The sequence below is a fragment of the Ochotona curzoniae genome, unplaced genomic scaffold (assembly GCF_017591425.1).
Source record: "Ochotona curzoniae isolate NIBS_2020 unplaced genomic scaffold, NIBS_Ocur_1.0 contig_2210, whole genome shotgun sequence".
Taxonomy (NCBI): domain Eukaryota; kingdom Metazoa; phylum Chordata; class Mammalia; order Lagomorpha; family Ochotonidae; genus Ochotona; species Ochotona curzoniae.
In genome coordinates this window covers 24346922-24364112 of record NW_024465369.1, presented here as the reverse complement: position 1 = coordinate 24364112, position 17191 = coordinate 24346922, and the positions used below count along the sequence as shown (strand labels likewise).

Here is a 17191-nt window from a genome sequence, read left to right as displayed (position 1 = left end):
TTCTATTAACTTACTAATTCATTACAGTAGCTAGGCCAATAGGAATGTTATTTCTAGAAACAGGTTTTTTTCTTCTGAGGACTAATAATATTAAAATATACTACAAGTAGTGAAAAGCATATCACCTTAACATTTCTACAATGTTTTCTAGTTCTCAACCATGTAGATGTGTCTTTTTACAATATTCCAGCCAATGGAATATGGTTTCTACATTTTGGAAAATATCTAACAAAACCAAATATTCTAACATTCCTTTTTTTCTTGATACATAAATTCTTTTATTTTGAATTTTTGAATTTTATGGTCCATATTCCAACATTCTTTAGGAAGAGATTTCACCTGCATTAGCTAAAAGTGAATTTAATTTTGTAATTTTCACTATTTATTCATGTCACTTGAAATCTAAGCATATTTAATACATAAATTTTATTTTTCTAAACTGTTTTTAAAGATGTCCTATTCTGCTAATGATGAATGTTTAGGTTGTTTCTATTTCTACTCAATGAAGCATAACCTTTCTGCATTATGCCTTTTTAAGCTTTTTATTAAAAAGGCAGACTTACAGAGAGAAAGATCCTCTTTCCACTGGTTCATTCCCCAGATGGCAACAACATCCAGAGCTGAGCTGATATGAAACCAGGAGCCAGGAGCTACTTCCAGGTCTCTCCTGGATTCAGGTTCCTAAGGCTTTGGACAGCTTTCCCAGGACACAAGCAGGGAGTTGGATGGGAAGTGAGCAGCCAGGACATGAGCTACTGCCCATGTGGGATCCTGGCACTGGAAGCAGAGGATCAGTCGATTGAGTCATTGCTGCCAGGCCCTATGCTTTCTTGCATATATATACATGCAGCATGCTAACCCTCTGCCTGTGCTGCTGGCATCCCACATGGATGCTGCTCCACTTCCAATCCAGTTCTCTGCAAATGTGCCTAGGGAGGCAGCATAGGATGGGCCATTGCACTCACAAGGTAGAAGTGGAGGAAGCTCCTGGCTCCTTTTTCTGGTTTGGCCCAGCTCTGGCCATTTGCAGCCATTTGGGATCCAAATCAGTGGATGGAAGATCTGTTTCTCCTTCTCTCTGCGTAACTCTGCCTTTCAAATGAATAAATCTTAAAAGATTTTTCTTTGGGGGTCATTGTTGCAACACAGTGGGTAAAACTTCCACCTACAGAGCTAGGTTTGAGTCCTGGCTGCTCTACCTTCCATTCAGCACCCTGCTAATGTCCCTGGGAAAGCAACAGAAGATGGCCCAAGTACTTTGGCCTATCCACCCAAGTAGAAGACCTGGAAGAAGCTCCTGGCTCCTGCTTTAGGTCTGGCCCAGTCCTAGCCATTGTGGTCATTTTGGGGAGTAAACCAGAGAGGATGGAAAATCTTTCTGCTTCTCCTTCTGCTTTACTATCACTTTGTCTTTCACACAAATAAATAAACAAATAATTCTTAAAAGGATTGTGCTTAAAACAGGGTGGGTCTTTTTTTTGTTTTGTTTTGGTTAACAACTAAGCACAATTTTTAAAGAAAAAACTAGACAGCTATATCTATTTGCTTAATCTTTTATGTCTTTGCTAAATGCTCATGAAATGGGGAAAAAACTAATAAATTTAAAACTTAAGAGTTCTACATAGAATTATATAGAAATGTAATTCATTTATTTGTCTATAGAAAACTTGTGTTTAGAATTCCAATTGTAGATCACCAAGGCAAGTAAAATGTGGAAGACATATTACATCTCAACATTTGAATACACTCCTCTCTGCCTCTCCAGTTATTGTTAGGTTTGAAGAGAATCTTGCCTACACACATCAACATCTGGATACAATACTAAGTAACTCAAGAAGTCTCTGGATCCTAATTCTTCTTTTAGTAAGTAAACCTGACAGTGCAGTCTACCTTGGACTGTTTTTCTCTCGTTGCTCCTAATTTCACTTTATCATGTGGTTGATCAAAAGTCAGATTGTTCTTTGTTCCACTGTCTTCAGGCAGGGGAAGATAGCCATAACTGTCATCTGTGAGAGAAAAAAAAAAAAAAAACACTCATAGACTTCAACAGCAAATCAATTTTTGATACCATATGGAAAAGTAAAAATACTACAAACCTAAAACAATAATTTCAAAATAATATAGATTTTAAGCTATAAATTAAAAAAAAATTTAGATAGTTACCTTGACAACTTATTTACTTAGATTTTTTCTCCTTTCCACCAAACACGCAAAACTCCTATTCTTCCCAAAGTCAGTGGTGTGTAAGAGATATAGGATTTGCAAAAGTAGAAATGGAAATACCACAAAAAGTTCATTGAAAATGTGACTGAGGAAAACTTACATATAGATTTCAAATTTTTTTGCACCAAAATAAACTTATCTTTCCATTTTATTTCCATTTTATTTCTTGACAATGTTTTCGAAGTACCTGCACAAGCTTGTTGGTACCTTATTATCAGCAACAATTAAACTACTAGAAGATTGACATTTCTAGTCCCTGGCACTTCCTGACAGAAGGACTCCATTACACAAAATATAGACACTTTACCTGCAGCAATTACAAGAGCAAACAGAATTTTATTTCCAGACATTGGGCAAAAGCTGTACATATAATAGTCTATTTCCTTTACAAATTTAACAGCAAAACATCATGTACTCTTTACAAACTATACTATTATGCAAGTTTTATTTTCACTTATACATTTCTTGGTAATATGCATTTCTTACTTATTTAATATAACTACTATATGCTCACTTAAAAAATTAAAATGCACACATGACAAAAATTAAAAATGAAAAGTAAAATTACCCATGCTTTTTATAACCTGTACAAGATTCCTGAAGTTTTTCTTTTCCTAAGTACATACATTCACATCAGAATTTTTCCTACATTGATGAAACAGTTTATTTTTGTAACTCGTATTGGCTGCTATGTATCATGAATATATTTCTTAGTAAGTAAACATCTATTATCATTATGTTTCTTGGATACATAGCTTTTCATATTGCTCACTGTCATTCAGCTGTTATTATTTGTCTCTAGCCTTTAATTATTATGTGACACACATCCCTGCGTATGTATCTGGTGAACTTACATGGTCTGATACATAGACCTAAATTTTCTGTTTAAAGGGCACAAAATTTTTAAAAGCTCTTCCTGTTTATTGGCAAACTACTTTCTAGCAAGTTTCATTAACTCATATGTGAGAGTCATTTTCCTATATTCTGCATGTATTCATTTGAATGAATACGTAAGCTGTACTACTGCTATTACAGTATCAGAACTTCTGAGAAACAATAGAGGAATAAAACAAATCAACTTCCAAGAGGTTTAAACTATTAGAAAAAAATTAACATGAGCATACCTCGATTAGAATTCACAAGCAGTAACTGTGATTGGAGCTTGTCAATAATAGCTTGCTGAACTGATAGCTGTTCCTGTTGCTCACGTATCCTCTGTTCGTAGCTCTCAGTCTGCTGATACAAAAACCAGTTAGCCCGATACTGACTGACAGACACAAGCATTGCCTACATCGCCATTTCACAGTATTATTTATTCATGAGATATTGACTGACTCCAGAAACACATTTGTAATTATTATAGACATTAGTGGTTAAAATTACTTAAAGGACTGTAAAACTTTAGTAGGATTTCATTATTTAAACACAGTTACAAGTTTTGAGATTGGTTTCTTGGTCCTTTAGTTTGAATAAAAATTCTAATTTGCAATTTAGTCCTAAATAAAATAATATTTTTAACTGATAAAATAGGTATTGTATCAAAATCATTACTCACACTAACTATAGAAACTAAGACATCACATCTTTCAGATAAATATAACTCTGAATTTCCCTTTATAACTAAAGCCACATAGGAAGCAGTCATAAATAAGACATTAGGAAAATGAAAGAGACAAGCTATGGGACGTTTATGTCAAGAAAACATGACAGTTTTCTTCTTTTGGTTATATCTTAAAGATTTTAATTTTACTTTTATTTCTAATCACTCATTTTTCTGTTTTATGGCACTTAAGCAATGGAGGAGACATGAGCTTGTGTAAAGGTATACAGATGTTGCAAACCTTCAAGTTAATGGAAATACTGTATCTCAATTTTAGCAAGCTAGTAAGGTCTTAAAAATATATGCCATGACCATTGCTTATCTTCCTGTCTTACATACCAGAGTTGTACAAAAGGACTTCTCTAGCCTGTTCAGTAACACTGGTAGAATGTACTTGTATGAGTGTTTAGTAATATGCTTTAAGACTGTTCCTATAATTGGATTGCTGGTATGCATACAGTAACATGAGAAGTACAAATTGGGAATTTGCAACACCATTTCCATTTAACCATGAGTTTCACAAAAATGCTTCTGGTACAGTGTTCATGTACCATAACTGTACTGGAATATCTGTACAATGTTAAGTATTTTTAATAAAATTGAACATGTACAAAAAATATAGCACCAAACAATTGAGAATTATCTACTAATTCCTATTACTAGAGGAAGAAATAAACAAATGACAGATTGTAAATGCTTTAAAGTATGAAAGGAGTCAGAATAATCTCAGATTGTCCTTCCGTAGAAACCAGGTTATCTGATATTAAATTGATTTTTAATAAAAGCTCACAATTAGTGAAGCTATTATTCTCAGACTAGTAAGCTTAGACTTTAAATCTTTAAAAGTCTTTAAATTTCTTAAAACTAATCTTTTAAACTTTTTTCTTAAACCCAGCTATTACTAGATTTTCAAATAAAACTCACCTTTAAAAATGTATCCAAATAAAAGGTGAGTTTTTATGAATAACAGGCTTCAGAATGAACAAGTAACAAGGCTGTTAAGTAACCCAAGTCATGTGTGGTTTTGCACACTGCTTGAGATCACTCATTTATAACTTGACATATCCCACAAAATTCTGTAAAGTAACTTAAACACAGATGTTGAGTACATGCTTACTGAAAAAAGGGAAGAATCCAAATATAATTTATTAATTATGGAAAGAATAATGAATCTTGTGAGCCTGTCTGGACCATTTCTCCAATAATTATGAGTTTCAGAACTGATTATAAGTCTGTGCTACAGACAAGATATCTTATTCCTATTTAAATTCACATGAAAAACCCTAAGGATTTAAGCACTGAGAGTAAATTCTTTGTTTTCTTTAATGGTGAAAAAAAGACTGTATTTAAAATTAGCCAGCTGATCTCAGTTTAGATGATTTCAATTTTGTTGGTGACATTGAAAGCATGATAATAAGGAGCCAGTTGAACATATGCTGCCTTCTCCCCATGAGGTGTGATTAGGGTGTTGACTTTGGCCACATCGATGTCATCAAGACTCTTCACAGCTTGTTTGATCTAGTGCTTGAACACTAGCATGTTGTTGTCTTCTACATTGTTTAGCAGACTGACCAATCGGGGGAACTGGATGATGGCATGGTGGTCAAGCCTGTTTCTCCAGCTCGTTCCACTGAGGTTATTTGGGCTGCCACCAGTGGCTCAGTGTTTTGAGCTGCTGCAACCTGGGTAGAGTGTGGAGCTTTGCTTTGGGGCTGTGGACTCCCTCCAGCATTACCTTATTTGCCTTCAAAGTTTCTGTTTTGGCTTTGGGAGGGGCAGTAGCTTCCTTTGTTTTTGGCACATTCTTGTAAAAAGCATAATTTTTTGGCCAATGTAAAACACTTTGTTTTTTATTACTTTATTATTCTGACAGAGTTCCATAGGCTCTTGGATTTCCCTTCCCCCTTACCCAAATTCCCATCCTCCCCACTAATTTTTCCCATGTCATTATAGTAGTATAGTCCTTCACAGTCATAAATCCATACTTGGGCTGCACTGCAACCAGTATCGAAAAATTAGCAAGCATGTTAGCCTTGTCAATCTAGTTCTAAGTAGTTAGAACTTTCTTGAAAGAAGTTAGTCACAAACATCAACCACTAATTAACTGTTTTTTTTTAAGATTTATTTTTTATTGGGAAGGCAGATTTACAAGGAGAATGAGAGACAAAGATTTTCTACCCACTGATTCACTCCCCAAATGGCTGCAACAGCCAGAGCTGAGCCAATTTGAAGCCAGGAGCCAGGAGCCAGGGGTTTCTTTTGGGTCTCCCACATGGGTGCAGGGTCCCAAGGCTTTGGGCCATCTTCTACTGCTTTACCAGGCCACAAGCAGGGAGCTGGATGGGAAATGGAGCACCTAGCATAGGACCTGATGCCCATATGGGATGCCTTGTCTTGCAAGGCAGAGGATTAGCCAATTGAGACATTTTGTTGGCTGCTATTTATTTTTATTTGAAAGGCAGATTTAAAGAGAAAAAGAGACAGAGAGATCTTTCATTTGCTGCCTCACTCCCCAAATTGCCACAACCACCAGAGCAGAGCTGATCTGAAGCCAAGTACTTCTTCCAGATCTTCAACATTAGTTCAGGGGCCCAAGGTCTTGAGCCATTATCCATTGCTTTCCAGGACATAAGCAGGGAGCTGGATCAGAAGTGGAACATAGACACAAACTATTGTCCATATGGGATGCTGGTGCTGCAGGTGGCGGATTTAGCCTGTCACAACACCACACCAACCCTACTAATTACCTATTCTTCTCACAGTATATTGGTAAGTACATATATTCCACTGCCTGGAGATTATATAGCCAGTAAAAATAACAGCCAGTTAGCCCAAGCCTAGAGTAAGTGCATAAATAGTTAAGCCTCATTTCATCCTTCACCTACTTTGGGATTTATTTTTTTCCCATCCACTTTAACGAAGAAACAAAATGGCCATTTATTTTCTTTTGGATCCAATGCAGACAGCTCTGCCAGTTAATTTTCATCTTCTACTCTCTGGCTTAAAAATGCATGTTAACACATCTGCATATATAGTATATTATAATAAATGAATAATGTAAAATTACATAATAGCTGAGAATAAATCAATGGCTATTTAAAGATGAACTTTTGTATTATTTCTCAAATCACTTAATATAAAATTAAGGAAAATTCTGTAGTAATTTTAAAAAACTGATACCCTGGAAGCATATCAGGGGCAAGAATAACTATGATCCATGATTTTGCATAACTGAACATTATAGCAGTCTGTATGCAATTGCCCTCCAGACTGTGACCTCCTTAAGGCCAAGACCATTTCCCCCTGAGAGCTCCAGAGGATCACAGAGTGCCTGGCACATTTGGAGGTGCTCAGTAATTATTAGCTGGGTAAATAAGCTGATTAAGTTGTTAAAGAAATAGCAGAAATAGAAATGCCTTCAGAAGTAACCTGAAGGGACAGAAAAATGACTGCTTACACTTCCATAGGACAAAAGAGAAAAATGGAAACAAAGTAGGTAAATGAGATAAAGCTAAATCAAATTAGAGAAAGTAGACTCACAAGATACAAACATTTGAACATGTTTTCTGAAAAAAAGGGGGGGGGGAAATTTATTAGGTTAGGAGAAAAAATATAGTAATATGAAAATAGAAAATACATACTCAGAAAAGAATAGAAAGATGTTGGCCACAGGCTATAAGAAGGAAGCCCAGACAATATTTAATCAAACTGAGAAATAACCAGTTGAACTCAGTGTACACGCTATATTTGCAAATTCATTACAAAATAAGCTTTTTTCTTTATTTTTATTAAAAGCGTCTGCTCATTCAGTAAATGGATCTGGATAACATGAAAAAATCCTTGTAAAAGATAATTGTTGAAAGCACACTATTTTGTTTTGTAAAAAAAAAAAAATACAATTACGAAGTGCATTCCAGCACTATCAGAGACCCCATAAAACAGAAAAATCACTAACAACCACATTGAAAATGTACAACAGCAATGTCTTGTCAACACTTCTGTACAGAGCACAGACATGACAGCTAAAACAGACAGAAGAGAAGATGCTTTTGACAGCCAGTGTGTGTGAATGATTCTTTGAGTCAGATGGCAGCAACAAGTTACCAACTAGGAGATCTGCATGACAACTAACCATCCATCTGTATCAAACACCATCTGGCCAAGATGACTCTGGCTTCTGTGTATCTGACACTCCTTCCATTTCCAAAGACTAGCAAAACAAATGGTCCACCAGCATCTGAAGAGGTAAACAGGTACTCGGATACTTGTGTCATAAGGCCCTTCGTATTTGATCTTTATGTTCAAAACCAAACTTTAAACATGGGGATAACATACAGTAGTACATATCTTTTCTTTCAATTATTAGAATGGTGCCCATACATACTGAAACATGATAAATAAAACAAAAAGTTAATCTTCAGAATTTCCCTTTTAGTAAGGTAAAATTTCAACTCTTTAACTTCAAAACGAAGGCAGCAATATTTCTTGTAATTTTGGACATACAGCTGTTCAGATTTTCATAAATATTAAAATAGATTTCTATAAATTGATTTTTTTACTTCTGCTGACATTGAATATTCTCATTTTTCATATTTGCCAAGGCACCTATTTTCTATATATAGGGGAAAAAAAATGTTACAGTGTCCTGAAGTCATCTATAATACTCCAAATACGTCAAGTGTAATTTCTTCTCATCCTTGAGGACTAAAAATATTCTGAAAAATACCACTTCTGTCCTCTAATGATTTATTAAGGAATTTAATAAATGATAGATAGATTTAAAAAATAGTCTCATTTAAAAATCTTTCAAACTGTTTCAAGATTAAGAGAATGAAATTTTTATGGATGGATTTGCTTGGCTTCCACAAAAGCTCTCAATAGCGAGTTCTACAGTTCATGAAGGAAGATAATTAAATATTAATTATCTCAATACATAACACTTTGGGCACAAACTAATTAATTTAGACACAATCTGATTAAAAGTCCATCTTGAAAATTTGGTTAACTAAGCATCAACTTCAATTTCAAGTTAGAAAAGTAGATCACAGATCCTTGCACAATGCTTTCTTTAACCATTTTGTCTACTGGATTATAAATCCCCCCGAGATGTCATGACTTAGATAGGAGATAAGAAACTTGACAGATCAGACAATTAATCTGATTACCCATTATTAGGTAACAGTTCTGCCAACAATTTATCAGCATACAAAATGACACCTTAATATTGGTCTTCTCAGCCTTCAGAACTGTGAGAAAGAAATTTCTTTTATAAATTACCTGCTCTAAGGTATTTTGTTATAATAGCATAAATGGACAAAGATAAGGTAATGTATATAGCTATCAAAAAAAGTTCTGATTACCACTGAATTGTTATGTTTATCACACAATTATCCTTTGCTTTGAACCTGTTCTCTATTTTCTTTTTCTAGTTCATTATAACCTAGGATTCAGATGTTGCCTTTTTGAAAAACCAGGATGATATCTCCACTGGGCCAAAAAACATTCTCAAGGAATAAAAAAAATCCCTATTTCATAGTTGTTCAAACTTTACAAAGAAACACAATGGATTAAAAATCATTATGAATTAAAGGCTGTTTAAAAAATTTTAAACTTTCATGCTTGTCGATAAAATGAAAATGAAAGCCAACCAACCACTACTACCACTGCATAAGCACAATGTATTTGCAAATATACACAGATATGCACAAAGTATAAAAGTGAGCATTTCTTCCCTTTGCTTTGCATTCCTCAGGGTTAACTATTGGCAATTGGGTAATGTGCACTTTCAGAATTACTGTATATGTGCATATGTATCTCACTTCACAAGATGAGAACTGCATTGCAACCAAAATTTTCAACTCAGCAACATAATACCACTTGTGATTCTACTCCATATCAAAATTAGAAAATCTATTTTTCTTCATCTCTTTTAATTCTTAAGCCCATCTTCTGAGACTATTTCACACAATTTACAGATAGAAAACTGAGGGCAAAGAGGTGTAAAATCAGCTGGTCACATTTCCTAGCAGGTGGCAGAGCTAGGACTTGGATCTTGGCTTATGTGACCATGAAGCTCAGGTGCACAGATCACTGCTATGTCATAAACGTTAAGCCCATCTTTGCTCTCCCGAAGCCCTCATTTTGCTATGTACTTTCTTCATACATAATCACCTCCAGGCAAAATACAGCCATGTTCTGATGACTCGTCTTTCCTGATGTAACCTACACCTTTCCTCTGATCCCTGCATTTATGCAGACAATTGCTACTTCAATTTTTTTCAAATTCAAAGTGGATTTACAGAGAGAGAAGGAGAAAGAGTGGAGGAGCTTCCATTCACCTGTTCACTCATCAAATGGCTGCCACTGAGCTGATGTGTAACCAGAAGCCAGGAATCAGAAGCCATGAGCTCCTTTGAGTTTTCCATATGGGTATATAGAATCAAGGACTTGTGCTATCCTCTGCTGTCTTCCCAGGCCATTGGCAGAGGCTAGATGGAAAGTGAAGCAACTGGGACACAAACTGGCGGCCATACGGGATGCCACCATTTGAAGGTGGAGGATTAGCCTGTTGCGCCACATCACCGGCCCTTATAAGCTTATTTTCTTTTGTAGTTATTTTTTTTCCTTCTTCTTTCCCTCCAGTTCTATAGGAGAAAGGTTCTCTGCTCAAAGTAAACTTCTTAATTCATATTCAATAAATATTTATTTATTTGGGCCTAGCGCAGTAGCTTAGTGGCTAAAGTCCTCACCTTGAACATGTCAGGATGTGAGTAAAGGCTTCTTCCATGGCAGACAAAGGGGTAAATCAGCAGGATGTGGTTGTTTACCATTGATCAGTAAAAGAGCAAGAGTTAAGGGAAAGACCTGGCGTGGTGACCTAGCAGCTAAAGTACTCGCCTTGAACGTGACCGGATCCCATATGGGCCCTGGTTCTAATCCCAACGGCCCTACTTCCCACCCAGCTCCCTACTTGTGGTCTGGGAAAGCAGTCGAGGACAGCCCAAAGTTTTGGGATCCTGTACCTGTGTGGTAGACCTGGAGGAATTTCCTGGCTCTTGGCTTCGGATCATCTCTGCTCTGGCCATTGTCCCTGCTTGGGGAGTGTTGGGGAGTGAATCATTAGACAGAAGATCTTTCTCTCTGTCTCTCCTCCTCTCTGTGTATCTGACTTTGCAATAAAAATAAAATTTAACCTTAAAAAAAAAAAAGAGTTAAAGGAAACTTCTATTTCTGTTTTAACAAAAGATTATCTCAGCATTCTTCCCCAATTCTGTTTCTTACCTTTCCAAAACAGAGAATGCCTCTGTGCAGCCTACTGTGAAAAACAAAACCCTCTGAATTTTGAATGTCAAACATGGTTTCCTCCACACAGCATAAATGTGATAATTTTTGAAATTGGAAGGAAAATGAATAGCTAGTCTTAACAGATTCCTTTAGACTCTTTCTGATACTATTTAATATTAAAAACATGGTTATGCATTTTTGCTCTTTGTTGAAATATATCTTAGCTATGAGTATGACTGTATAATGAATCCTATGGGTACTAGAGAATTTAAAGAACATGTAAATTGAACTAAGGACTTCTGAAACAATAGCAAGTAATGATATCACACAAGAAATCCAGTAACTATCATCATATTTCATAAAAGTATATGCTGATACAATTACGTCTTTATTCCCAATATTTAGAAATATGGAACATAATACAAGATTAAGGGAAAAATTTTAAATGGAACAAATCTACCACCACAACAAGTTTATTCATTGTATGTTTCTCATGTTGCTGCAGAGCAAAGAAAACTCTATTACTGATGAATCACAGATATATGCATAGAAATTACTGTGCTGATTTGTGACTGAATAGAATATATCTTTCTTCCAATCTACTTTCATTTGAAATTGAAAGTACAAAATAGAAACTTCAGATGTAAAGTTTTTAAAAGCTGAAACTTTTATTAAGTCGGATTTCACTGTAATAGTCTAACATAAAGACTGGAGTTTTTATAAATAAAAATTTAGTTTAAAACTATATCAATATTTTCAGACTTTTTGCCAGCCAAATATCACATTAAAACAAATACAAAGTAGCTGAGACAACAATACTTTTAGCTTTCAATTTGTCATCACACTGTTTTTAACATTGATTCCCATTTAGATACAAAGTAATAACTGATATTAAAAATTTAGACAGCAATATTCTTTAATTTGCCTAAAACAATCACTTTAACACGAAATCATCAAATCTGTTCTATCAAAGGTCAAAATGTTTTTTCAAAAGAAAAAGATCAAATTCCATCCATGTATTTCAGTAATTATAGTTCTTAAAGGCAGTCTCTACTAATGTAACATTGTTCAGTTACAAAAGGCCCTCAAATTGCACAGAAAGATGTTCAAAATCAGAACCACACACCTTTTGCTGTAGTTCTCTCACTGCATTATCTCTATCCATGCATGCCTGTCGGAAGGCTTCATATGCCTTATTGAGTTGCTCACCAATGTTTTTATCCATTCCTCTGTGTCCCGTAGCATCACTATAAAGGATGGAGCAAATGACAGGTCTAGAAAATAATCACAATAATTTAGTTAAATTATGTTCATCTCATTTAAAAAATGCACCTTAAACATGATCCTTTAAGATTTTCTGCAAATGATATAGTATCAAAAACTTTGAATGTTTATAAAGGCATAAAGGTCTCTCATCTAAAATCCTGAGCTGAAATATTATGAAACTTCTTTAAGTCTTAAATATCTTTACTAGCATTACATATCATAAAGAGCTATTGTGAATGCAGTAATCAATAAACATAGTCTAAAAATGGAGAAATAGAAAAGGTTACTTTATTAATATTTTATTATAGAGATATATTACAAGATTAGCAATATGAGAAAGGAATTCTTTTTGCTAAAAGGATAGTTACTCCCACTTATACTGTGAATTCTTGCCACACTGAAATTAGAGCAAAATTAAATAGATAATAAATGTTTGTGGTTGGAGTTCACACTTATTGGAGAGCAATTAAAATGTGTGAAAATGCTCTTATTTTAGCACAAAATCTAGGGAGAGCTACTGTTGGACTGTACATTAAAAAAATATCACATCCTTTTAGTCCTATCCCTACCACTTAGTAGTTTTCCAGCTTCCTTGCTGTATTCAAACTACAGGTAATTTGCAAAGTGGAGGTAATTAGATTTTACCAGCTCAGTTTATATATCTCTAACTACATTTTTTGTCTCTAAGCAGAGACCTAATAACTGAATCTTCCTGTCTAACTGTATAAACGCTAACACAGAACCTTTCTATCTCTTTTAAGACAAAAGATTTATATGATCTGAAGAGAAACCAGAGTACCTACCTATGTCTTTTAAGGACCTTTCTCTTAATCTTCTAAAAGCCACAGAATAGACAAAATTTACCTGCTGACTAATAGGGTACTAAATAATTCACTCTTGGAGAAATCTAAATTGTTTTTTTTTTTTTTTTTTTTTGACTTCTTTTTTTTTTTTATTAATAAAATTAATTTTGACATTCTTCACATACTTAGTTAGAGTAAGAAGGTTCAAGGGCTACAGGAAAGTGGATAATACTAGTATGTTTTCCATATTGTTACCTTCATGTTAAAAAGGGGGGTATTAAGGGAGAAGGCCCACCCAATTTCCCACCCTCCCCAAGTCCCGGGTGTAGGGCATGCTCTGAGGTTCTTCCTCGAGTGGTTTTGATATTGCAACAGTTATGAATCGCTGTCAATCTTGCCACTCCAAGCACTATGAGGTCTTTGAAAAATCCACTGATTGACATAGTCCATCATAGCTGAGATGGTTGGTTGACCTGTTCTGTCTTCTCTCTTTTCTTCGTTAGGGTTCTGAGTCCAGCATTTAGATTAGGAAGATCTCCAAAGAAACTTCTTGTATGTGCTAACAAGTACAGGGCCAGGCACCGTCCATCGCTCCAATCAGCTGGTGGTTGTAATTGCTGGGTTGGTTCTGTTTTCACTCCCGACTTCCACTGGAACCAATGGGTGTTGCGGTCCAGCCTGGTTCTGCCCCACACATATTTGGTCCTCACCTAAACCAGTGGGAGCTGCAGCCTAGTTGGAGCGACCCACAATAACCCCCACCAGGACCGCCCCTACCCTGGTTTGCCAGTAAGTGTAGCAGTAATCCAGTCTGTCCCACACCCCATTCCACCCCAGCCACTGTTTAGTTTTATGTCCTCCCGTGGAAGTGGTAACCCAAGAGGGATGAGCCCACTATTTCCCTCCCAGGCCTCTCCCACTCCCAGATTCCAGTTACTGCTGCCCAACTAAACCCCGCCCACTTTAATTCTGTTTGCACCAGTAGGAATAATCAGCCCAGCTCGGCTTTTCCCTGATCTAGTCCACATGAGGCACGCAGATGTGGTAGCTCTGCCTAGTCTGGTCTGCCCCCATCCCAGCCCATGCTCTCCTGCGGAAGTAGCTATCCTGCAAAGGAACCCTCCCTTGTTCCCCTGCTGGCTCTGCCTACTTCCTTTCTTGTTCTCAGGCTGGTTGGGCGCTGCGGTCCCCTCTGGTACAGGCAACCTCACCTCGGCATTCCATATTGTGCACTAGTCTTTGTTGCGACCGAACCTGGGTCAACCCACGCTGGTGCCTGGATTTGCCAGTGGATGACGTGGACAGATTCAGCCTGGTCTTGCCCCCACGTCTGCCAAGTGTATGCCAGTGGGTAGCTTTCCATGGCCTTTTCTGGGCTGTTTCCTATCATGTTTCTTGCGCTGACCTGCCGGGTCTGTGTCCTGCCAGAGGAGTTGCCCAGGCTCCTCCATCAGAACCTCTCCCAATGCCAGGTTACACGCTTACCAGTGGGTCCATGAGCCAACCCTACTCAGTCCACCTCCTGTCATAGCAGGAACTGTGGCTTTTCCTGACTGGCCTTCCACCCAATCTGGTTCTTGCTGTTGGATGTTTCGGCCCAGCCATCGTTTGTCCATACCTACGTATGGCTCACACATGGCTCAGTAGGGGTTTGAGACCTTGCCTAGTCTATCACACATCTGCCCTGGTCCTCCAGAACACCAGGGGGAGTCGGGGTCCAGCCCGGTTCGGTGCATCCAATCCCAGTCCACACTTGTGCCAAGGGAGACTACAACTGTATCCAGATCAGAACGCAGCCCCCCTTCCAGGCCATGCACCTCTTTGTGGGAACCTCAGCCCAGCTAGGGTTGTCCCCTTTGCTCCCCAACCGAGTCTGTTCCCAGCCATAGATCACTCGCATGCCAGTGGTTGCTCTGACTCAGCTTGGCACAGCTCCTCACCTGTCCCGACCTCTGCCTTAGACACTGTGGCTTCGTGTCCCTGGCTCCTGCAGACCAGTAGGTACAAGAGCCTAGCTTGGCATGACCTTTGCTCCCTCCTGGTTTCTAGTTTTACTTGTGGGCTAAGGTTTGCTCATTCGTACCAGATCTGCTCTGTTCCCTACCAGTTGACACATTAGCCAGCCGTTGGAGATACTTTTGCAGGACAAGCCCCAAGCCCAGGCTTCTGCATGGACTGGTATTTGGTGCCCAGCATTATTAGTGATTACAACTTTTACAAGGAAAGAGTTACTGCCTGTTTGAGGTCCGAGAATCACAATGGGTTCAACCTGGAGCTAATTAAGCAGCGAATCAAAGAACCAAATCCCCAGAGCTCCCCAGCCGGGCGGCCAGCAGGCGGAGCCTGGCACCAATGGCGCACTGGCCGCCCGGGAGGACGGCTCACCATGTGCCCATGGCGGCCGTCCGGAATCCAGGCATGAGACGCCCCGTCCTGAGACCCGCCAGCCGCCGGGAGGCTGCTGGAGGTTTAAAATTCCCAGGCCCAAGGTCGCGCCCCTCCCAAATCCCCTTCACCGCCCAATGAGGGCGGTGGCTGGGTGCCGGACCTGCCGGGTCCCAGAGGCCTCCCCCCTCGGTCTACTCACCCCAAAGGAAGCAGCCTCTGGAACCCAGCAGGCCCGGGGAGGACGGCTCACCATGTGCCCATGGCGGCCGTCCGGAATCCAGGCATGAGACGCCCCGTCCTGAGACCCGCCAGCCGCCGGGAGGCTGCTGGAGGTTTAAAATTCCCAGGCCCAAGGTCGCGCCCCTCCCAAATCCCCTTCACCGCCCAATGAGGGCGGTGGCTGGGTGCCGGACCTGCCGGGTCCCAGAGGCCTCCCCCCTCGGTCTACTCACCCCAAAGGAAGCAGCCTCTGGAACCCAGCAGGCCCGGGGAGGACGGCTCACCATGTGCCCATGGCGGCCGTCCGGAATCCAGGCATGAGACGCCCCGTCCTGAGACCCGCCAGCCGCCGGGAGGCTGCTGGAGGTTTAAAATTCCCAGGCCCAAGGTCGCGCCCCTCCCAAATCCCCTTCACCGCCCAATGAGGGCGGTGGCTGGGTGCCGGACCTGCCGGGTCCCAGAGGCCTCCCCCCTCGGTCTACTCACCCCAAAGGAAGCAGCCTCTGGAACCCAGCAGGCCCGGGGAGGACGGCTCACCATGTGCCCATGGCGGCCGTCCGGAATCCAGGCATGAGACGCCCCGTCCTGAGACCCGCCAGCCGCCGGGAGGCTGCTGGAGGTTTAAAATTCCCAGGCCCAAGGTCGCGCCCCTCCCAAATCCCCTTCACCGCCCAATGAGGGCGGTGGCTGGGTGCCGGACCTGCCGGGTCCCAGAGGCCTCCCCCCTCGGTCTACTCACCCCAAAGGAAGCAGCCTCTGGAACCCAGCAGGCCCGGGGAGGACGGCTCACCATGTGCCCATGGCGGCCGTCCGGAATCCAGGCATGAGACGCCCCGTCCTGAGACCCGCCAGCCGCCGGGAGGCTGCTGGAGGTTTAAAATTCCCAGGCCCAAGGTCGCGCCCCTCCCAAATCCCCTTCACCGCCCAATGAGGGCGGTGGCTGGGTGCCGGACCTGCCGGGTCCCAGAGGCCTCCCCCCTCGGTCTACTCACCCCAAAGGAAGCAGCCTCTGGAACCCAGCAGGCCCGGGGAGGACGGCTCACCATGTGCCCATGGCGGCCGTCCGGAATCCAGGCATGAGACGCCCCGTCCTGAGACCCGCCAGCCGCCGGGAGGCTGCTGGAGGTTTAAAATTCCCAGGCCCAAGGTCGCGCCCCTCCCAAATCCCCTTCACCGCCCAATGAGGGCGGTGGCTGGGTGCCGGACCTGCCGGGTCCCAGAGGCCTCCCCCCTCGGTCTACTCACCCCAAAGGAAGCAGCCTCTGGAACCCAGCAGGCCCGGGGAGGACGGCTCACCATGTGCCCATGGCGGCCGTCCGGAATCCAGGCATGAGACGCCCCGTCCTGAGACCCGCCAGCCGCCGGGAGGCTGCTGGAGGTTTAAAATTCCCAGGCCCAAGGTCGCGCC

At 40.4% G+C, this 17191-nt stretch overlaps 1 protein-coding gene across 9 annotated transcripts in view; it reads right to left on the bottom strand.

Moving 5' to 3' along the window:
* Positions 1 to 17191, bottom strand: part of TANK (TRAF family member associated NFKB activator) — an 89978-nt gene that overhangs the window by 31215 nt on the left and 41572 nt on the right. For 7 of the 9 annotated variants that reach the window (XM_040971632.1, XM_040971630.1, XM_040971631.1 and 4 more), the window contains 3 exons: positions 12234 to 12381; positions 3348 to 3456; positions 1891 to 2006 (listed from right to left, as the gene is read on the bottom strand). In XM_040971632.1, coding sequence (XP_040827566.1) covers positions 1891 to 2006; positions 3348 to 3456; positions 12234 to 12332 — 324 coding nt within the window. In that variant the 5' untranslated portion in view covers positions 12333 to 12381. Of the gene's footprint in view, positions 1 to 1890; positions 2007 to 3347; positions 3460 to 12233; positions 12382 to 17191 lie in introns of all 9 variants that reach the window. The other 2 variants (XM_040971637.1, XM_040971636.1) reach the window with 2 other exon arrangements.